We start from the raw sequence: 24,553 nt of genomic DNA on the forward strand, positions 1-24,553 counted from the left end.
GTCGTGTGGGACAAGCCACAACGCGTGCCAATTATTACCTAAAAACAAACAAGATAATCATCATTACACAAACTAAGGGTTGCCATTATGGTGATTTCCATTCAGCATGGAGGCGATTATTTATTTAATATCATGATTAATTACAAAATCAGTAACCTCATTATTCAATTATGTTAATAAAAATTACTTCAGACCTACTTACATTTTAGTTCAAAGAAAAATATCGTATTTTTTTCTAAAATCTCTAATTTAATTTATAATTTGCTGCTTTTATATACTGGTTGAAAACATCATTTACGATATTTCAATAGCCTACTTATTGTCCATCCCAATTGATGAGGAAATCAAAGTATAGATTTTTCCTGTAAAATCTAGATTGTTGTGTCCCCTATTGTGAAGTTTTAACAAAGATACGGTTTTCTAAAACTTTTTAAAACTAGACAAATTTTTACTTTATATTTATTAGCATTTCAAAATGAATAAATTTCTGATCTTATATTCTGATCAAAATCTCGTTGGACTTTCGTGAAAATATTGTTAGCAGTTTTAGTTGACACTGCAACTTGTAGGTCTCTCATTAAAACATAAAAAATAGGTTATTAGGACCATGCACCACTGAAGTTTGGATGTTATATAGATTTAGATTTAGATTTAGATTTAGATTTATTTCCGTTCAACAATTTTTTTTTTCAAAATACAATCAAAGTAACAATACATATTCAATATAATAGATATTACAGACAAATCAATGACATTTCGTAACAAATGTTGAATATAAATTAAACAAAACTACAATTTGTTGCAGTAATTTTATCAATGAAAAGAAACAAGAAATGAACGGAGGGACTTGCCAAGAAAAGCAAAAGCTTGTAAAGAAGGCAAGCCCCTAAACTTAGTTTCAATGCTAATTATAAACAAACTATATATACAACTATATACAAAAATCGAGACGGACGCAGAAGACAAACTTAAAACAAGTTATCCACAAAATGTCAAAATAAAACGAATAAGCGACAAAAAATAAGAGAAAGTAGATCAAATAATAATAATTACAGTGGTAACACACAAAAAAAGGACTTACAAAATTATAATAGGGAGGGTAAAGTGGCAAAGGAAAGAAAGAGGGAGATAAGGGAGGTGCAAATAAAAAGTGCAAATGAAAAGAGGAAACATGGCAGGTGCACAGGTCGTAATGTATTGTATCATGTTGTAGTGTTGTTTTTATAAGTAATGTTTGACAAATTTTAAAGGTTAAGTTATTATGTAGTTTTAGGTTATGTGTTAGCTTGACTTGTTGGTGTGGAGTATTGACAAATGAGCATCTTTTTAAGTTTGCGTTTGAAAATATTAAGGTTTGTAGATTCTTTAAAGTCGTTGGGCAGTGAATTCCAGTACACAGGTCCAAAAAAGATAAAAGAGTTTTTCGCTAATATAGTACGGGTAGGGGGAAGGTGATAACAGTTACGTTGTCTGGTTGGGTAATCGTGTATAGAGGAGTTTTTACAGAACATATCTGAAAAAATTGTTGGGAGATCATCTTTGTTTAGTTTATACATAAATTGGGCAAGTTGGAAAAGATATAAATCGCTCACTTTAAGAATATTATTTTGGAAGAATAGTATATCTGTGTGTGATCTGAATTGGGTTTGAAAAATTATTCTAAGAGCCTTCTTCTGCAGCAACAGTATTCTTTGTAATATATGCAATATCCATAAAACATTCCGTATATATATTGTAATCAATAACAAATATCAATGGCCTGTATAATCAGATAATGTAAAACAATATTTATGCATACAAAATTTTCCAAAATCTGAACAGTAACTAAAAAGAACTGTAATTATCGCAATTTGCGGATGGGCCTATAGTGTAACAAAATGAAAGCTGTGAGAACCAGCCCATATACCATAAGACTGTATATTTTTAATTTATATTGGAAGGAGATAGACGAAGGGCGCTGGGGGGCATCTACGGCATGTATAATGTTCTTATTAGAGAGTTAAGTAAACTATTTTCCTTTTCTCTCCCTCTTTTAAATGAAAATAATTGAACTATTGTTCTACATTGTTCCTTCAAAAATTATTTTACAAACCTGACACCCCTTCTTTCTCTCCCCTCTCTCTGTCCGTCTATCTGTCTCTCTCTTTCTCTCTCTTTGTCTACCTCTTCTCCCCATGTCTATCCACCTCTCCCTCTCTCTCTCCATAACACACCTAAACCCACCCCACACTCACACCGTTACACGCGCACCCACATCCTCACGCACACACACTACACTGTTAAAACTGACACTAGTTGGTGTTTTAGAGGAACACACCCTGATGAGGTGTTAAAATTACACCCTAGAGATTGAACATAACAGCAATAGGTGTTAAACTAACACTGTCAATTCAATACCGGTGTAGAATAACTGGTGGGGTCCTCTATATGTACACCGGTTAACACCACATTTTTGCTGTGATCGTACACACGTAGTAAGTACATGTAGAAATAGGTAATTAAGCTATTTCCTGAAAACATCAGTTCCTTCTTCTTTGTTCTTTTCTCGGGTCTTTACTTCTTGTATAATATAATTCGGTTGGAGAAGCAAAAAGACCACAAAACACAAAATATAATTACAAAAAATACCATGACAATAAATTTATTTTATAGTTGTATTTCAGTTTTCCTTTTAAAAACGACTTTTTATTTGGATGGGATTCCCTATCATCAAGAACATAGGTTTAATTTACAACCACTCATTCTACAGTGGACCCTTTTAATGTAAAATCAATCCTTTTAATTACAGTTTTAATAATATCTTATCGAAATTGATGTCACACGAAAGTGTATTTACATATAACTGTCAAAAGAAAGAAAAAGAGGCATTTTTGTCCATATTATACTGTGCACCATCCCCCGTACATGAGCTATTCGTATTTTGTCTATATTTCTGTAACGTTCGTGAGAGCAGACGAGGATCCATGGGGGGGGGGCGAGCGTGCCTAACCCCCCCTCCTTACCCCCAACAAAAACTGAAAGGAGAAGGGAAAGAAAAAAGGGGTAAGAGAGAAAGAGAAGGAAAATTAGAGAAAGAAATCGGAGGATAAGGAAAATGAAAAGGGGAAGCAGCAAATGGATTGAAAGGGAGAGGGGACATAAAAAATAATAAGATTTTAAGACATATACCACTTGCCAGTTCTAGTCGATGTGTGATGCAGCTTAATAGAACACATTGTAATAAGCTACCTGCCTAAAACAATGAATAGATTTGTCGGCAGAACAATTAAAATATAGCAGCTACTACACCGCTTTATATACATTTAAAAAAAAAGAATTATTGTCTCACTAAACTCGTAATCCACGTCATGACAGTGTACCATTTTTCTTAGTTATTACAATTTGAAACTATAGTTTTGCAAAGGCTACATATTGTTTTCACCACAGTTGAAACGAGAAGCAAACTGACCAGCGCTGTCTTGTGTTGTCTCTCATTGATTGTACGTTGTAAAAAGCTAATCTTATAAGTATACCATTTGAGATAACAATTAGTAATACAGAAAATGAATTAATCTGTAATTTTATTTCCGTGGAGGAAAAAACGATGATTTTTTTAGAGGAAAATCGATTGTTTCGCTACTTGGTAACATAGTCACTGCCATATGAATGAGTGGTGAATTAGTACCATTCAAGTTGGCATATATTATTATAAGACTACACTGCAAAAACTCCGGTGTTGACTTAACACCAGCCCGGAATCTATATTATGTCTACATCAGAAAAGTATTGAAACAACACCAATTTGGAATCAAACCGATGCTGTTTTGATACTAATTGGTGTTGTTTAACACTTCTCTGCTGTGAACATATAGATTCCGGGCTGGTGTTAAATCAACACCAAAGTTTGCAGTATATTCTTCAGAATGTTGCATTATGGGTGGTAAACCTGGCCAGATATGAGTAGTTGAGGACTCTAGGTGGCTAGGGTGGTAAGGTAGTCCAATTGAAATGTCAATAAGAATAACAACTTATTCTGCAATAGTCTACTCATTTACTTACCCAATCGCCAAATTCAAAGACTCCAAACTATCCAAAATTCCGCAGCACGACTACATGTAGTTACTCGTACAAAATAAAAACGTTATCACTTATCCCCTGTCTTACATCTTTACATTGGTTACCAGTGCAGTTTTTAATCCAATTGAAGATTTTATCAGTATACTAATGTTTATATGGACTTGCTCCTTCATATTTGAATGATAAGTTACTGTCTATAAGCCAACACGTCATCAACGTTTACAAAGTAAGAAGTCGTTCCTTCAATATGAAATCACCAACATGTCTCTTCTTCTCCTTTATTTCTGAAGCGCATAAAGACGTTATGTGTTATGCGCTATACAAAACTGACTATTATTAGTATTATCATTATCATCATCATTATTATTGTTGTTGTTGTTATTATTATCATTATTATCATCATCGTTATTTTTTTAATTATTATTATTATTATTTTCAGCATCGTAACTTCAATGGCATCCTATATTATTTATATCCAACTGCAGAACCTAAATGTTACAAGGAACAGAGTCTAGTTCTCTTCGGATACCAGTGTCTGGATCGATGAAAGCAAATCTATTTTCAAAGTTAGATTTGCACTTAACATGATTGTGATCATTATGATCATCTACAGATCCTCCCGATGCCATTCCAGTTGTCTCAGGAATAAATGAACAATCAATGCGTCCACATCTTAATGCGACCAAAAAGAACTTTTTGTACCCTTTCCGAAAGTTCTCATTCGTCATCCCGTAAATGACGCTATTAACGCTGCTATTGAAATGCGCGAGAAACGCCACGGACATGTATACGCTGTCAGGAACCACGTGATCACGGTCAACCAATGTTAGCAAGGATTCTGGAAACCAGAAGATGGTGTATGCCAGCAATAAGATTGAAATCGATCGTAAGAGCTTCACATCGGTTTGCCGAAGCTTCTTCTTCATCCGCGGTTTCATTGACGAGGAACCAGCAAACTTCTTAAGCTCGTGGCTGGATGAGTACGCGTAAATATAGATACAAATATAGCTGAAGGATATGACTACAATCGGAAGTCCGACCGCCATGATCGTAAGAAATAGAACGTAGCTCCATCTACCTCTGATATCATAAGTACACATCATATATTCTTCGATAAACGTGTGGCTGTTCCATCCCGCAAAGTTGGGGATATCCAGAAGAACTCCTCCAAGCCATGGGAACATTAGATGAATCCAGAGGTTACCTTTGTTGTAGATCCTCCGATAGCTTAACCGATGGCAAATTGCTATGTACCTGTTGACGGCTATAGCGGCGATACTCCAGAGAGAACATACGCAACTGTGGAGATGAAAGAGAGAAAGAGAGATAAAAAAGGGAAAGTGAACCCTAATTTGCTTATTCTGTACAATACAGTCCTACTAATAGTAGGACTGTATTGTAGAGAATAAACCTCATCCATGACCGGCGGCGATTCTCGGGACCCCGCCCCCCCCCCCCTTCGAATTTTATCCAGTAGCCTAGTATAAGGGAGAAAGGCCCGGGAGAAAGGGTTATCTCACCACCTCCCCCATATAGAGGGACAAAATATCTCACGAAATTAACGTACATGATGTCATCGTACGCATGGGATCAATCTATGTTCGAAGTATTCACCAACAATCACAAAGAGATGACAAGAAAATGTTCAGAGAAACCAAGGTGTAGAGGGAAATAAGATTGATTGATTGTCTTGCCAAGTCTATGTTGAATAATCAAAAAAGACATTTTCCACCCTCGTCTATTGAGGACATACATGATAATTATCATCGTCTTGTATAATTATGATTTATGAGTCATGCTCTTCAAATCATTTAATTCCAAAACAAGGGTACACACTGTACTACATGTTTTGATCCGACGCGATTTCTTTCGCATTAAATGTGAAAGTTCCAAGAAGTAAAATGATTTCACTTGAAGTTTGGTATGACGATGAAATGCCTCTTGTCATTAGACAGTCTTCATCACTATGAATTTTCATTACATTTATACCATAAAGATAATATCGGTAACTCATTATCAAGTGTATCAACTATAACGTTATGATATGAGTAAAAGATGTTATTGTCATCTGTAAATAATATAAACGAGAAAGGGGAAGTTTTAATGGTTAAATGATAACAAAAAATAATAATGTACCTAATATCGATCCTTGTGGGACACCGCATCAGATTGTTAGAAAAGTTGAAGAAACATCATTATACACCACATATTGTTTTATGTTGGTTGAATAGCTTTTAAACCAGGACAGAGCAACACGACGACTTCCATGATTTTTTTAATAAAATTTGGTGGTCTAGCGTATCAAAGGTCTTTGATATGTCCATAATACTCCTATTACACGTTCTTTATTGGCTATTTTATTATGTAATTGAAATGAGGTCAGTTAAATGACTTTTTCATTCGTTTCAAAAGGCACGATCCAAATTTACGATGAAGACAAAATGTAACGGAAGGTAAAAGTTACAACTAGTGCAGATAGGAAAACAGAAATGAAACAATTAAGTTGATGAAAAGAGAAATGTGGCAAGTCAGAGGGGGAAAGGGGTGGAATGTGATAAAGATAAGTGAATTGAAGGAAACAGGAAAGAAAAAAGAAAGGGGCGACTGCCTCTATGAGTTTTCAAGAAGTGAAGAAATTTGAAAAAAAAAACGAATGAAAAAGAAGACAAAAACAAAGCCTCTTCTTAGGGGATACACACTCTAAAAGCAATTTTTTTTAGTTGACCTCCCCCCCTCATTTCCAAACAAGGTTTTATCAAATATATTTTACAAATGTTTTGGAATTTGTGGTTGATTTGTAATAATTATAATCATATTTCATTTCTTTTTGTTTATATATTATGATGTACGTTTGATTTGTATTTGTTTATAATGTTAATGATGGAAAAGAAAATAAACATTTGAACTTGAAGGTATGTATCGTGTCATTCTATTATCCCTGTTATTCAATAATTTCAGGAAAAACGATTTCTTCTTTACAGGTCGTCTTTACTCTCTATAAATAAAACAAAAAGAACTGTCACTTTTAGAGAGAAAGGGAGATGGAAAATCTAATATGAACATTCTTACAGATGTCTTGGATGTGCAAACATCCATGATACCAAAATACATATTCATAAATTATCATCTTAAACATAATTACACATATTGAGACCCTGAGACAAGGTCACGGATCCAATGGGACAGAGGCACGTATCCAGTATCCACCCCCTATGTCATGCTTTTCGTAGATTTCTAGCGAGAACTTTCTCCTTTTTCTTTTTTTTGTCAGAAAATATTGAAGCTTTCCACTGTCTGTATTCCTTCATTAATGTAATACTAGATTCACACCAGGGTCCCGTCTTACAAATACTTACGATTGATCGAATCAACCTCAACTATATGGAAATCCATCAACGTCATAATTTTTTCTTCAGAAAACAATTTGAACAAGCATGTATTTTATACAGATGTTGTTGGCTTTCCGTAGTTATGGTTGATTGGATCAATCGTAACTCTTTGCAACACGGGGTCCTGATGATGCATTCTGCTCTGCTTAAAGGCTTTCAGTGAATGATGTTAATAGGTCACAAAACCTAATTTATAATGGCGATTTGACGATGGTTTCAACCTCCGTTCAATTTTTACAAGCTTTTTTTTATTATCCCACCATTTCCGAGGGTTGTAAATACTAGTTTTCACCTTTGAAATTACGACAATGAATTATGACTACAAAATGTTGGGAATGCCATCGTTGTGTGAATACAAGAATCTAAGTGACTATAGTTATGAACGGGGATGTTCATGGTGGTATAGAGAGTATCAAATGAACTGTGAAGATACAAGGTATCCATTGTAAAGATTTGTGATTAAAAAAGTAGTAAAACCATGTTTTAAAATTAATTAAGGGGTATGAAGTTTATGGCATTGTAATACTTTTGGTTATGTAGAAGTCAAAATATCCAGAGAGCAATACAATGCGGAAACATCAAGTTTGTAATGGCATGAAATAAATCTTCAAGAAACATGACAGGAGGTCTGTGAACTTCGTTTCCACCAGTCACTACAAAACCTATATCATGTTCTGCACACATCTCTATGTCGATAACCTTCTTTGTAATTCTTTTCTTGATGTTTGTTCTTCAAAAGAAATAGTCAAAAACTTCTTGAAAGAGGAGCCACAGTAGTGCAACGTGGAGGACAGACCTGAAAACAAGGTGAGGGGGAATAACACATGTCCGTTTACGCAGAGTTCTTGAGAGAATATTGCTGGAACAAAGCGCCCGAGCTTGGAGATATTTTTTATTCTTGAATTAAAAGAAATGATCTAGTAAAGACTATACTTGATTTTCCTTGTTGTTGAAATTTTAAATAGAGATTTAAGTGTCCTCAAGTTCATGACGTTACGCACGACTGGCGATATTGGGAGCGTGTCATCAACATTTGTGTTTGACAAGTTGCCAGCTTTGACAATTTTCCTTGATTCTGATTGGCCAACAGACTTTGTTGCTATGGTAACTGTCGAAAAAATGGGACTTGTCGATAAAACGTCTGGCAAATCCTTTCATGAAACGCTACCCTGCTCAGTCGTTCTAATTCCCATCTAACGTTTGTAGGTAAAACAAGTGCACTAACTAGCATCTGAATGCACAGTTTATAGTTTTGTCGAAATATGAATAGGATTATAGAAGATGGCACTCCCGCTTCAATTATAATGACATAATTACAATCTTGAATTACAATTTATCAAATTTTCGAATTATTCAAAGTAACGAATGAAACTTTCGAATGATTAAACATATGTATTATTTTTAAAGCTTTAGAAATGTTTTTTTTTTCATTGAATTTAAAATACTTTTATGAGTTAGATTACCGTCCAAAGTTATTACAGATTGAATATGTTTTTAACTGCTGGCACCGAAGGAAATTTTCACTTCTTGGGAAAATGACTATAATTTAAACACTGCTTCTACCCCCTATTACTCTATTTATTCTCATTCTCGACATAGTATTTCCTTACTTTTCTAAGCATCTGAAAAGTATTTTCTTGGAATTTACCAGAAAAGGGGGTAATGATAATGATTCATGAAGCTTACGTATAACTGAGTCCATGACACTGAAGCTCATTAAATACACCGGGTATCAAAGTTTTTAGATTTCTCAAATGAAATATAGGTCTTGTTAAGATATCATCCTGATACATTGTGTTTGCGGAGGGCTAATGCTCCTTAATGTGTTTTGTATAAATCGGAGAACCCTCGACTGGCTGAAGATTTACAAATATTTTTGTATGCATTTAGGGACATTATTGAAGACGGACAGTCAACCAGCCCGAAACGTCGAGTAACCTCTTTTCACTTCATCCTGCCATGGGCGGAAATCCCAGGGGGTACAGGGGGACGCGTCCCCCCCTACCCAAAATAGTAGGGGGACACAATATCAAATGTCCCCCTATTATTTTGGGTATTTTATGATTGGAAGAGATAAAAAAAAAGAACATGTATTTTTGACGAGATGACCTTATTTTTGGGGTGATAAACCCTTTTTTGGCATGTCAAATTTCTTTTGGTCGAAATTACCTTACACTTGGGGTGATAAGATTTTTTTTTTCCTTGTCAAATTTTCCAGCCCCTGGTCCATCTAACTTTGGGGAGAGAGATTTCCGCCCTTGCATCCTGCTACTACTCAAACCATCACTACTCAAGACATATTCAGCTCTTCTCATCTGGTTTACAGTCCTTTTCAGGACATCACTCACTTTCAAGAAAAGAATACTTCTAAATTTCTCTTTTCTTCCTTTCTCGTCTTTCCATTTAATTTTTTTCTGCCTATATTTCCTTCCCTTCTTCATTATTACACATGGTGAACCGTAAACCTTTTTCCACGTGACAAAACTTCTTTTTACCCTTTATAGTCTGATATTATAGGAATACGCATTTTTTTTAAATACTTAAGGGAGGGAAATTTGTATGAGGACTTAGTCAAATAATTTAGTACTATAAGAGAAAGAACAAATAAAAACTTATTTGATAAAAATATGATTAGTGAGATGATGAAGCAAAATATCATAGTATGCTTACGCCATCATAAGGCAAGGTCATGATGTCTCTTGTGAAAAGCATTTTTATTTAAAATAAAAAATGACAACCCTAATACTGCATGTTGTAATACTCTACTGCCCCCCCCAAAAAAAAAAAAATAAATAAAAAATAAGCCCGATGACATAGGTATTCAAACTCATTAATCAGAAGTAAAAAAAAAAAAGTGCTCCAATTTTCGAATTTGGAAATCTAATTTGGAGCAAATACATATCAAGTGAACCTGTGTATTCATTTCTTAATTATATTCATAAAAATAAAAAAAAATATGTATATAAATGTAGATTCTGTGGATTTAAGTTTCAACAATTATTATAGCTCTTGTTAAGTGCAAACACAATCTGATGTGATACTTCAGAAAAGAAGATAATAATCAAACCACCTGAAGAAATTGTCGTAGTTTTCTGGAGGATAGGAACTCTCTAGCAATAATTTTGGAAAGTATATATAACAAAGTAAAGGTATTTTATCTGATATGCATTGGTAAACAAAGTACTGAAGTGATATTGCAATGACCACCCCCCCTTCAGTATATGAGATGGCAATGTAAACATAAATGTATTTGTAATTTTATATCCTTGTAAACAGGATGTATATTGTTCATACTGTCGATGTTGATTCATTTTTTGTTTATTGATAAAAACTAATGAGAGATAAAAAAAATCAAGAAAATTTCAGCAAATCTTAGTGCCTTTAATTCAGTACATTTAAGTGAAATTAAGAAATCATATTTTTAATTAATGCGAACGTCTGGTTTAATCAGTCATGTAAGGTTCATTAAGAGTGTGCAAGTAAATATTTTCATAACTTTCATATCTTTGTGTCTGAAGATTATTTTTTATTACGGTGTGCAAAATCGTTCTAACATTTCGACCGACACAGAGAGAAAGCGACATTGAACAGTCACTTAATTGAAATTTTTATTTAAAAATAAAGTTTCACGAACTTTTTCCCAGCGCATTATTTGTTTATAGGATGCATCGATGAAATATGATATTAGTACCTTATTAAGTACACTTAATAAAGAAAGTATATAAAGAAATGAAGTCTAATATTTGGTTTAAACACATTTAAGTTAAAATGATGTCAATGATTGTCTATCGAAAAGTTGATTTTCTCACTTAGAAAAAAGAGCCTCATATACTCTTCTTATCCCTCTTTATTGAAACAAAATATATTGATTTTATATACTAAATTGAATGAAGATGATATAAATGTGCTGCGAAGAATACAAATGAAATTAATAATTATGGCCAAGGTAACGAATGTTTAAAAAAATGAGGCCATTTCAACAAACTTGGATTTACTGTGGGACTAAACTATCATTATATCGCTTATATTAATATAGGAACTTCATTACGTAAGGACATACTATCAATAAATGTTTATCTTAACTGAAAAGAATATCTGACAGATATTCTTTTTTCAGTGATTTTAAAAACACATTTTACTCACCAAATAATGCAAGTCGCTCCAATGAAATTACAAAGTGGGTAATGACTTGTAAAGTAAGTTTCTCCCTTGAAAAGTCCAACCAATGCGAAAGCGTTGATGAACGTCGATACATAGAGGTCTGCAATGGCGAGATTAACGATAAAAGCATTGCTGAGAACACGTAGCCTTCTCTCAGCGAAGACGGCTCCGATGATGAGAACGTTACCGACCAGGCCCATGATCAAGGAGATGATTGTAACGAACAGGAATACCCACATTTTGATGTCATCATCGTCCGGGTCATTATCGCCATCATTTGAATGATTCAAGTTGTTTTTCTTTGTGCACGAGGTCAATTCACCATCGGCTGTGAATAGAGAGACGTTGAGAGAAACTGTTGTCGCCATCGTTTCATTGCCAACTTCAAGGAAAATAACCCCCAAATGATAATCTTTTGAATGCTTTCTCCTAGAGATAAACTGTTATAATTCGAATATGATCCAATCATCAATGAATCTCTGAGTACATTGAGTGTACGGCCTTCTTCTATTGCTCTACAGAATATAGACCATCAACGTCATATGGCATCTCAAATACGTTCAATCATATTAACAAAATTTCTTAGATAAACAGAAGCTTATAAACAAACCATTGTGCATGTTGATGAGAGTAATAGCCACTCCAAATGACCAACCAAGACGGAATATTGATAACCTGATAAACCACCACTTGACTTCACTATCAAGAGCTCAATATTTACAGATTCTGTTTTTGCGTTTGTAGTTCTGGCTATGTCAAGTTCGACAGACTTTGATCCATGAAACCGTTTACAAAATCCTTGAAATCAGTTGTAGAAAATGACATTCCTTGAGATCCTAAAATGGTAGGCAAGATGTATTTAAAAGGCAATCTCTTAACTGAAAGGTGTACAGTAGCATGAAATTGAAAATCATTTTGCCAAATTCTTTTAATAAAAGGGCAATTTTATCTTGAAAATTGGGGTGATCAGTTCGGAAACATGTGCGATAGTGAACCAATAGCAAACTTGAAGAATTGTGAGATGCGGATGACAATGCAGATAATGAAATGAGAGACTCCTTGTGATGAAGATTTCTAATCTACTTAATATCCTTGACGCACTTGGAACATGTTTGATGAAAAATTAAAGTCATCAACAGAGTTAGAGAAACACGATAAAGCAAGTATAATAATGATGCAATTCCAGTTTTGTGCGGATCATGGCAAGGCGCGAAACACCAAAGATCAAATCAGTAAATTTTGAGTCAGTCCCTGTTGTCTGCGATGTGTGAAAGCGTTAAATTGAAAAGTGTCGAGGAACAGCACGCGAAGATCGCATCTCTGTATAGTTTGTTTACAAGGATGCATTGAACTGGTACGTCTGGAGAAATTGGGAATGTCGGAAAAAAGGAGGAGCTTTGACTCATGTTCGTCAAACATTTTTTTGCTGTTATACTCATTCGTAGAAATCAAGTTGAAACTGGAAACATTACATTTTCCAGTTATTTCACCTCTTTTTCTTTTCATTTATGCATCTTGTTCTTTTGGGGATTAAAAAAGGAAAATATGATTGATCAATCAATCAATTAACCATTGTAAACAGCCAATCTATTTTGATTTCTCAGTTTTCTGAAACGTTGAATGTGTTTGTCGGAAATGCAGAAATTAGTAATAAAAGTAGTCGATAATGATGAGACATACGTTACACTATAGTAGAATCGTTTCTAATATGAATGATCATTCTCCTATATATCATTCGTTACATTGAATTTAAAAGTTAGTTTTCAAAAGTCATTAGATTGAAGTGGGGTAAATTCGGGGATTTATCTTGACAGGCCAATGGCCTTTTGTTTATCCCCACACCCTCCTCACTTCATCTTTACCATTTCTTTTATAATGCTATCTATGATTATGTATAATTTTGTATTGATTTTGTAAACTTTATATTTTAATGTTCTTAAAGAGATGTGAATAAAATTGAATTGAATTGATTGTTTTCACAATTCCTATATAGATACGTTTGTATTACGAATTCCCCATCCTAAAATATAAAAGCACACAATTTTTTGTTTGTTTGTTGTTTGTTTAGGGGTTATTGCAAACTTTCTTTATTTTTCAGTAGATGCGATATCCAAACCATATCTATCTGCGCCTGTATTGTGTGTTTTACCTGTCTGGTGCTTAAATGTTATTTCATTATTTGGAAAATATTTTTTTGTTAATCTAAGATTTAATTGGACACGGTTCCCCATCGTACAGTACTTTATTTATAGTTTTGACCAAATACCCCCATCACCGATTTGAAAAGGGCATAGGGGTCCCTTTTCCCCTTCCCCTTTATTTTTATAGGCACGTTTAATATGAGACATTCTCGATCCTGTCTTATATCATAGATGGAATGATGACCGAAGTAAACACATCGTAAATCTAATTTCGTAAACACGTTGTACTTGGTATAAATTACAGACATTCATACACGTAACACGTGAGCACCAACTATTAATTTTTTTTTCATACAGAGAAATTTCATATCGCGAAGAGAGATTTATTTTTAAGAGTGACGTAAGACTGTTGGATCTAAGAAGACAATGCACAAACACAAATTGAAATTTGCTTAATTGATTTTAATTCCCCGCAAACTTCTTTACTTGCACAGTGAAACCCGATACGTTGTACCAAACTCGATGAATTTAAGTTAAAAAGGTTTTCAAAAATAGATATGAAAATACCACAGAAGAAACCAATGCTAACGCTATCGCAGACACCCCAAACATCATAGGACCTATAGAATTTCGATTGTCCGTATATGGAAGTTCAAACTGGTGAAGTTAAAAAGTGATTTGTAGATTACACATATTATTACACATAAGTTGTTTTATACTATTCCATGGTAGTCGCAACAATTTTGCTAAGTAATTTTGTGATTGTTTATAGCTGTGGGTGTGTGTGGGTGCGTGTGTTGGTAAGATAGAAGGAGGAGGAATGACGTGGACGAAACAGTGTATGTAGGTGGGGTGGAAAATGATGGAGTGGGTGTGTGTATGTGTGTTATTAAAGAGAGAGAGAGGAAGAGAGAAGGGGAGGAAGAAATAACATTGGAGGGAGAGTAGGTATGATCGAGATGAGAGAGAGAGTACAGAGTGAGAGAGTGAGAGAGGGAGGGGGAGAGAGAGACATAGTAGGTACACATCTAATGAAGATGTACTAGAGTAGCTTTGGCAAACAAGATGAGTCCATTTAAAATCACTTGTATTTATCGCACTTGACCTTTCATCTTAATTTATTGTGCTTGTGTTTTCTTTACTCACTCCAAAAATAGAATCAATCATTATTAATATAGATGATCGGGGAGGATTGGAAGGAAATAAATGAAATGAAACCAATGAAATTTATATTGTTTGACGTTCTATACTAACTGGGCCAACTCATCGTTTTTTAAAATGTGAAAGATATTTAACGGGGGGGGGGGTAAGTTAGGAAACAAAACGGGGCAACAGAACACTGAGGAAACATAATTATGTAAGGTAGAAAGTTTATTTTATAAAAAAAACAGGTACGAGAAAAAAGAGAAGGATGAGGCAATTGATGTACCGCTATGTGTTTTAATCAATGATGATGATCATTAAATTTAATCATGAGTTTGAATAATGAGGAAGTACGATTAAAAAGGGGAGAGACTGAAGACACCACCCCCAAAATTACCGACTTTTTTGTACGCTCGTTTTAATGAAATGGTGTTACATAAAAGAGCCCCCTCAAAAGGTTTGCTTAATGGTGCGAAACCATAGGTGGAAGAGATAGCAAAATATATTTCATTTATTTATCTATTTTGTTTTACAGTGGATGGTAAAAAAGAGAGCCTTAAACATAACATGGAAAGGGGCCGGTCACATATTTCAGTTGTAGAGCCTTGACATGGACTAGCATAACATTATGTATGTGTCGACAAGTACTGAAGAAAAAGAAGAGGATTCCACCTCTATGAAGAAGGGAGGGGGAGCGAGGTAGGAAAATGAAAGAGGTTGGGGTATTGACAGATACCAAAGAATAGGAAAAGTATATGTATAAGGTGTGTGGGCGATGACTGCGTATGAAATATTGCGATTGGGGCAGGGAGATGGAAAGGGAGAGAGAGAGAGAGAGAGAAGCGGGATGAAGACAATATTGGAAGAAGTTAATGGAAAATAGTTTAATCTAAATTAAATATTTACTACAAGTTAGGCATGTTAATGAATTGTAAAAATTATAGATAAGGAAATTTGATTTACTAGGGAGGGGCATAATTATGTATATCATGATTAATGTCCAATTGTAGATTTAATTTGCTGCATCAAAATAAACAGTGCTTTACATAGTATTCTTGGGAAGGCGAAATGATACTTGTAAGGTTAATAATTACCTCTCTATTACCTCCAAGTATACTCAACTTGACGCCACTTTATCAACTAAAAGGCATTTCGCATTGTATTGATGCGTCACAGTGACGAAATTTTAAATTACAACATTCCAATGACGAAGAGTTGACACTATGGAGGGCATTTGATGAGAGTAGCTTGAGAGCGAAAATGCTCGATGGTATTTAGGCCTATAAATGTTGAAAATTGGGCAGCAATCAGTCTATGAAAGAGGGTCGCACCCGAACCCATACAGCAAAAACTGTAGTGTTAACCGGTGTACATAGAGGACCACACCAGTTATTTTACACCGGTGTTAAATTGGTGGTGTTAGTTTTACACCTATATGTGTTATTACAACACCTTTTGTTGTTACATTTACACTCTTTGGTGTTATGTTTAATATCTAGGGAGTAATTTTAACACCTCAGGGTGTGGTCCTCTATTAACACTAATTGGTGTCAGTTTTAACACCACAGCTTTTACAGTGCGATGGATCAAATACCTACAGCGGATAACATGGTTTAGGATGACGGGCTATTCCCACAAAGAAATTGGGTCTTTTATCATGTTAATGGATCTGCATTTGAAGTACAAAGATATTCATTACTGATCTCGCTCACACTTGTCAAATTCAATCACAAAAAATGAAAGAAATATATACCCTAGCTGGGATCTGAGGTAATTTTGAACAAAACGTACCTTAGGCGAACATTGGTGATGGTTACACGTTTACCGAGGGTGCTAGTAGATTGTGTGAGCAGAAAGATCCTGAAATTACTTCTCTGTATAATGCCCCAAATCAACTGAATGAGGGTCTACCAATGGTTAACAGATGTTCTCCTTGGATACTGAAAGCATCATTATTACTTTTACTTGTCAATATAATGGGTAGGGGTAAAGATTAAACACCACATTTCTTATGAACAAATTACATTTGTTTTAGAAATAGAGCTCAAGAACCCGAAACCATTTTGATTAATATTATCAAATCAAAAAGACGAGAACGAGACAATATTATTGAGAACACCGGTTTTATCATTATTTATGTGAAGAGAATTCAGAAATTTTGAAGTTAAAGTTTACTCAAATAAAATACATGTTACTTCTCAATTTTCACCGCCATTGCCACGTACGTTTGGAATTCAGATTATTTTCGAATGAAATTTCGTTCTCCTTTTTTTCGACGGATTTCAAGGTGGGATTTGGATCCTTAAAAAGAAGAAATTGAATCACGGTACCACACCCTTATCTCCCACTACCTCACACTCTCGTCCCTTCACCTTAATCCATTTCCTTATCTATATAATTGTTGTATTATGTAATTATGTCATAATGTATTGTGTATTTTGTATCATCCTCTTTCCACCTCTCCTTTCTCACCACCATCCCTCTCTCTTCTCCTTTATCTCCGTTCCATCTCTCATCCTCCATGAACACAATTCCTTCTTTATCACTCCTTCAAATATTATTTAATCTCTCTCGCTCTCTCATCTCCCCTTCGCCATCTCTCTCATTTCCCCTGCATACTTTCCCTCTTTATCTCCCCACCATTTGATTTTTTACTTATTTTGCACTCTCCTCCTATGTAATCATTATTATTATTATTTGTTTGGCGTCACCTGTGCCTGGGAGGCGAAAAGCGAACTGAATCACTATGACCCGCAGGTCTCTCCTTCCGATATAACTGATTGGGGGGAATGCAGGTGGACCACTACACCGAGGTTTCCCTTTCTCTTATACGAATAGTGCAGCGGGTTCTTAACGTACAAAGGTGGTGACTCTCCTCTGCATGGAGCTTCCATTTAACGTCCTACACACAATGCACTGGCTTCAGTCATCCGCCCGGGGTGGACTCGAACCCACGATCTTTGGTTCGACGAGAATTTGCCAATTCCCCTCCCCCTCTTTTCCTTCATCTCCTCTCTCTACATTCATTGATCTATTCTCATCTCTCACCATCTCACTCTGTCTTATCTTTTCAAAGATCAATATCAGTATGGAAAAGCAGGAAAGTCAATATCTCAAGACACAATTTTTTTTTCATATTTCATCACGACTACAAACCATGTGATAGCGTTTTAATGATCGGATTGGTCACTGTGCCGCACATTCAAGTTTCAGATTTGTCAAAAAGTCAACTTTTTTCAACAACAAAAAGGTCTCCACATCAATATGCATAATCTAGAGGCTCGTTGTGTAGTACAGAACAACAAATACAGACATTCAAATGTGACAATTGAAATGATAAATCTAATACATAAAATGTTTCATAAAACATACTATCATTATATCATCATTCCACACGTAATGCACATCCAATGATAGGAAACAAACATTACCTCCCAACGGGCGTGATTCTTAAATTCTACATAGCACTGCCTTTTTAGTATAAAAATAGATTATGAGTGTCGTGCTCCTGTGATTAACAAATAAATAGTACAAAATCACATTAATGATGTTCACATCACCTTGGCCTTATATATACTGACAGAAAACAAGATTTTCTACAATAGTTTGTAGAGTGAAAATTACATTAAACAACAATAATTTTTTATCAATATAAATCATTTTTGAGAACTATGTTGTGTACATACCTAAATGTATTGATACATATTGCAATGTTTTACTAACACCAATATATTTAAGTTACCTCAATTCAACTGTGTGTATTTTAAGTCTGCTTTATATTTGTTTATTTACCTCAAAATAAGAGCGTTTAAGACAGTGTGTTTGCTACGTATGAAAAAAATCTATATTTTGCTATATAAATATATACTCATACATTAGATTTAAGATTCTAATTGAAGATTCTTTGAATATTATCGTATATGTTATCTTGAATTGCACTACTGCCCTCTAACTTTCTTTTAAAATATGTATAAATAATTTTTCAAATATTTCATAAAAAAGGCAAAATCTTTACCCGAATCATGATAAACTTATATTGTATTACATTATATTCCAACTTTCACTTGGAAATCCCAAAGGGAAAAAATACTTTTTTTTCTGGTAAATAAAAATTGATAATAAAACAGACTGAAAAGTAAGTCTTAAAACTACTGTGATTCATCAATGTAATAATGTTTGTCTCATAAGTCCAAAGGAAATAATATATTAAAACAAAATGATGAATTCAGTATTCAACAATAACATACAAAACCTGGCATGATATAGCAGCATATAAATTCTGAGATCACCAACTTCATAAATATAATCATTCTGTGTTATATGCACAAAATTTATGATCTCTTTTTGACAAGTAACTTGACATAATAAACACATATTTTTCCTTCAGTAGTGTCTTTTACTTAGAATGACCAGAAATGATGGTCGGGAATGAGCATGATATGACGGAAAAGTATTTTGTGAATACATGACCAGGGGGGTGTTTCACAAAGATTTAAGTATGACTTAAATCGCACTGCAATGTTGACGCGTACATGATATGTAACACGCCATCTTATTGATCAATATGCAGTAGTGCTCATCCTCTTGTCATGATTTGTCCAATGCGGTCATGCCTTACATTTGGCATGCGTGACTGTAAGTCATACTCAAATCTTTGTGAAACACCCCCAGTTAACCATGGCCCCCGACTTTCCTTCTTAAAATGGTTAGTGGTAGAATTGCAGCCAACGAGAAGAAAAAAAGTTTTTTAACTTTACTTTAGTTGTCATAGATTACATAATCTCCATATCAAAATCATACGTGGGGAATATATTATCATTTACAACTAGCCCCCAAACATTGGTTCCCCGATTTCTACATTGAATAATTCCTTAATGCTTACCTTATCCAAGAAATGTATCAAAACCTACCTATTCTAAAGGCCACCGCACACCTTACGACTGTTCGCGATCAGATTGTGGAACAAATAGTAGTTTGCTCATTTTCTGAAAATGTGAATAGAACATATCATTTCATTTGAGGTTGAAATTAATTTTAAAAATACTAATATAACCATTTTGAAAGATTGCAAGCCTATATTTTGGAGTAAGGGTCAAAATGGTTTCAAATCGTTGCCAATCGTACGACTGCTATGACTTCATTACGACGAGATATTAAATTTGCTTTTATTAGAAGAAGAATGATGGCATATTCACAGATTTGAACATAGGTATTCTTACCATGATTTAGAACATTACACAGTAAGATATTCCAAGTGTCAATATTAGCATCAATTTCAACTACGTTTTATTACAAAATCGGGTAGCAGAATAATCGTAAGGTGTGCGGTCGCCTTATTAAAATCTTACTATTTCCATACGTTTGTAGATTTATAGTTTTGAACTTTTAGCCCCCACAATCATGTTTTTTTAACATTCTTTCTTTGTTAAATGCACTGTTTATCTTATGAATGGAATGTATTATTATATTGTTATATGAAAATTGATAATGATGACCTGTTTTTAGATCAAATCTTAGTATCTTACAATTAAAATGTATCTCTTGTTACCCCAGATTCCATTAAGATATTTAATCCAAGTTTGTCTTAAATCCTGCACATGTTGAAACTTCTAGCTAATTTGTAAGAAGTAAATTATCTCCTCTTTAATATTCATTATGCTGAATAAGAAAAACAAACAATTAGATCAATGACATATGCAATGGAATCTGTTAGCAACATTACGATCATATAGATGAGCCAGTTTTTAAAGAATATATCCCACAAGAAACAACAAACAAGTACTCCAAATTCTCATATTTCAAACCTTGCAAACACAACTTAGCCATCCCCGGGATTGTAGTTAACAGAAATAGTACTGATTTTGCCACAGGTTTCAATATCATCAATCACATCTTTTAACAAACATGAAATATTAACAATGAGAAATAACAGTCTCTATTACGTTGAAAATTAGCATGATGCATACTGATATTGACATACCGAGAAAATAGATTTTATCATATCATGATTACAATGACCTACATCACGCAATAGTGTTTTACTATTGGATTGCAAAAAACTCAATCTTTATATCAAAATATAAAACAAATCATTGCCGGTTTTACAACCTGTCATAAACTTTTTTTTTAATTTTCAAAACTGAGTTTAATGTACATTCTGAAAACCAGTCTTCAACTCCGTCTACCCTCCAAATTTCAAATCAAATTTTGTATCAGAGAATAAGAGAAGATTGAAAATTTCTTTGAAATGGCACAGGTTTATCCCTTTCCTATATTTAACATTCAGTCCTAATCTATCATTTCTGCACTTAAGCAGTCTCCTGGAAGGTGCATAGGGGCCATAAACCCAACCTAGATGTTTTGCACATGAATTGAGTGATTTTACTATTGCCATAGACAAAGTTCATATCAAACATCCTGAAATATCTACTTGCATTTCACGTCAAATCTTGAAATAAACTTTAATTTCAAACAAAACTTTGTATATCATAAAATAATAGAACATATGCTTGAAATCGGTATAAATAATTGTTCTGGCTTTCTTTAAAGTGCAGTGATGACAACTGGAAATATATTTAACTTATGAACATGATTATCTAAAAAAAAAATGTTTTAAAAAGACCAGTTATGGTTCAGAATGGTTTGTAAAATCACTGATAAAATAATGATTGCCTTAGCATGTGCAACAATAAAAATATAAATACGGTCAAGTTTGGACAATACCATTTCACTTTGCGAAAAAAAGTCATAATATGACCTTGTTATATATATTATAACGTCACTCTCTAATGCATTCAATATTTGTAAACGAAGTGTTCAATAAGTATTATATGACACCTACATTGATTGTGTCATTTGATTGGTTGTTTGATATCCATCATCTAACCAATTTTAAGTGCTTAGAGACACATTTTGTGATAAGCACTTAGAGAAATGTTTTGTGATAAGCGCATTACAAATAATGTTATTTTTACAATTTTCATCATAATTTTTGCAATTTTGGATCCATACGATTTTGTCCATTGCACGCTTGCCGAGACAACTGACACTCCATGCAAAAAACGCTTGTTTACACGAATGTATGCATCAACCAACGTGCTATGCTTGTTGCATGCAATGACACATCCAAATTCATAAATGACAAGGATCTATTTTTAAGTGCCATATACAACAAATAATTAATGTTTTTCATTTATGCAATGGACAAAATAGTTAATTCGGTGAAAGATGAATTTTTTTTTCTCCATTGCACTCATATACATTAATTATTTGTATCACATATCTGTAATTGGAAGAATATAATTACTTTCAAAAATTGGTGTTTTACATTTAACTTTATGCCAGGACTTTCCTTCATGATTTTTTTGTCAGTTTAAAATTCAAAGATGAAGTGATTATAAATCTGATAATGGGGGTGATTACATAGAAATTGATGTCATATCTCTTAAATCCTAGTTATTTTATTTTCATCAATGTGGGGAGTCATCGATCATTTCAAATATTCATCATATTGGGGGAAATATGATTCAATGTGATGATGAGATATTATGATCGATGTTTTCAAATTCTAATACCATCTTGTTGCAGTTAATGACTCAAAGATTCCACAGAGAGACACTCAATTAGACAGAGGAGAGAGATACAAACATGAATTGACATATAAAGAGAAATTACATGACACAAGACATAAAACACATTAACAATATTGATCTGCTTACAAACAGACAAGCTTCTCCAATGCTATTACGCTCAATCAAAAATATCTAATACTTTTGATTTCACAGGTAAACCATTGTTGTTTTCTTTCATAATTTACATACATATCAATGATTGCACCTCAGAGATTGATAGAATTCATAAAAAGGCTAATTCTAATGTGTGTTGTTGATTTACCTCTACATAATCTAAATTTGAATTAACATTCAACATGATCGACAAAGCAATAGTACATGCGTCATATAATTTAAAGTAGTTCAATAGCTGTGCAGATAGATTCAATTTTAAGATGTGTACAATATTTACATAATATCAACAATAACATTTTTTATGTACATCATACTCTTTCAATATCTTTTGCTCTCTTTCTTTCACTCACAAACACACACACACTTTTTTTTCAAATTCTTTACTCAAATATATGTGATGTTTCTTTGTTTACAGTGTACAGCATTCTTTTCGTAAAATTATATCAATAAAAAAAACACATGCATTACATACTTTCATTATCATTTCAATGCACTGTGCAATATAAAATACCAACAAGAAAAAAAAGACTTATAATTTGTGTATAGATTGATTCTTGTCTATACAAGTGAAAAAGTTTCAACCTATCGTGACCAATCAAAGCACAATTGCATAAATAATATTCTTATGCACTAATTATTCCATAATTTCTGAGAAGCATGGTTATCAATCATATTTTTAAAGACCCTGTAAAGATATGAGAAATCATATTGATAAAAACCTACAACTAGATAAATTCTTGCCTGCGTGCATTTGACATTCATGCCTATCCCAATCAGTGATTTGAAATATAATACACATTTAACCTGGGGGGCATTTCACTTCTCTCAAATACTTTCATATCCCTATTCCATCATTCTATCATTTATTTGAATCTAGAAAGTTCTTGCATGAACAATACATTTTACTGTTATAGCATCCATGGTGTATCACCTATTAACCACTGTGTTATATTAAATTGATATTTCAAACAGCTTCTTAATTATCAGAAATTGGACAGACAGATGAAAGGGAAACAAGATATGGAGGGTAAAGACATGAAAGAGCTACAAGTCATTTATCAAAATGCTATATTTCACATGCCTCTTTAGCATTTATCATTTATTTATTTGGTTTAACAAGGCATTTAGAGATGCCATAGTCTATATTCTATTTCAAATTTTCAAGAACTTTTTGGAAACAAAGCCATGGTTGTGGTGACGATTAAAGACAAACATGTCAAATTCTGGAATTCCAAAGGATTAATAGTTCCCTTGAATCTCAAAACCCAAAGCTATTAAAAATTATCCCGACAATGGAAATAATAGAAAGAATGATTATGTGCCATTGAGTTGTCTAATCAACATTCATACTGCTAATGCTTTAATAAACAGGGACAAAAGTTAAACCTCCTGAATGAAAAATTACGGCACTGCTAGCTTTAAAGAGATGAGATTGATGTAATAATTAGAGCCCTATATAGATTACATATCTTTGAAAATCTGTGAATTATTGACAAGGACTCAGTTTAAAAATCTTGAAAATGTCTAGATCTCAATATATATTCACAGAAAAAAAAGTATGGATTTTGAAGTGTTTTAAAATAATAATAATAGCGAGATTTATTTAGCGCTTTTTGCCTGAGGATACAAAGCCTTGCTATTATTACCCGGCTTAATCTCGAGCTACCATCACCAGCGCTCAGTGCATGCAAGGAATTAATCCTGCCAGGTACCCATTCACCTCACCTGAGTTGAGTGCAGCACAGTGTGGATGAATTTCTTGCTGAAGGAAAACATGCCATGGCTAGGATTCGAACCCACGACCCTAGATTACTGTTCATGTATTAAGATTTCATCTGATTTGAGTGGACCAGCAATTGCTTTAAAAGGACTGTCCAGACCATAACATGGACTTGGGAAAAAAAAACTTCAAATCCAT

The 24,553-nt window shown here is 33.8% G+C and overlaps 1 protein-coding gene across 1 annotated transcript; it reads right to left on the reverse strand.

The window, feature by feature from the left end:
- Positions 1 to 4,536: 4,536 nt before the first annotated feature.
- On the reverse strand, positions 4,537 to 11,877 carry LOC121406977 (melatonin receptor type 1C-like). Its single transcript, XM_041597849.1, has 2 exons — positions 11,589 to 11,877; positions 4,537 to 5,355 (listed from the first exon to the last, which is right to left on the reverse strand). Exons 1-2 carry the CDS (start codon positions 11,843 to 11,845, stop codon positions 4,545 to 4,547), a joined length of 1,068 nt encoding a protein of 355 aa, XP_041453783.1. The 5' UTR covers positions 11,846 to 11,877; the 3' UTR covers positions 4,537 to 4,544.
- Positions 11,878 to 24,553: the final 12,676 nt, after the last annotated feature.

This window comes from Lytechinus variegatus, chromosome 2 (assembly GCF_018143015.1).
Source record: "Lytechinus variegatus isolate NC3 chromosome 2, Lvar_3.0, whole genome shotgun sequence".
NCBI lineage: Eukaryota > Metazoa > Echinodermata > Echinoidea > Temnopleuroida > Toxopneustidae > Lytechinus > Lytechinus variegatus.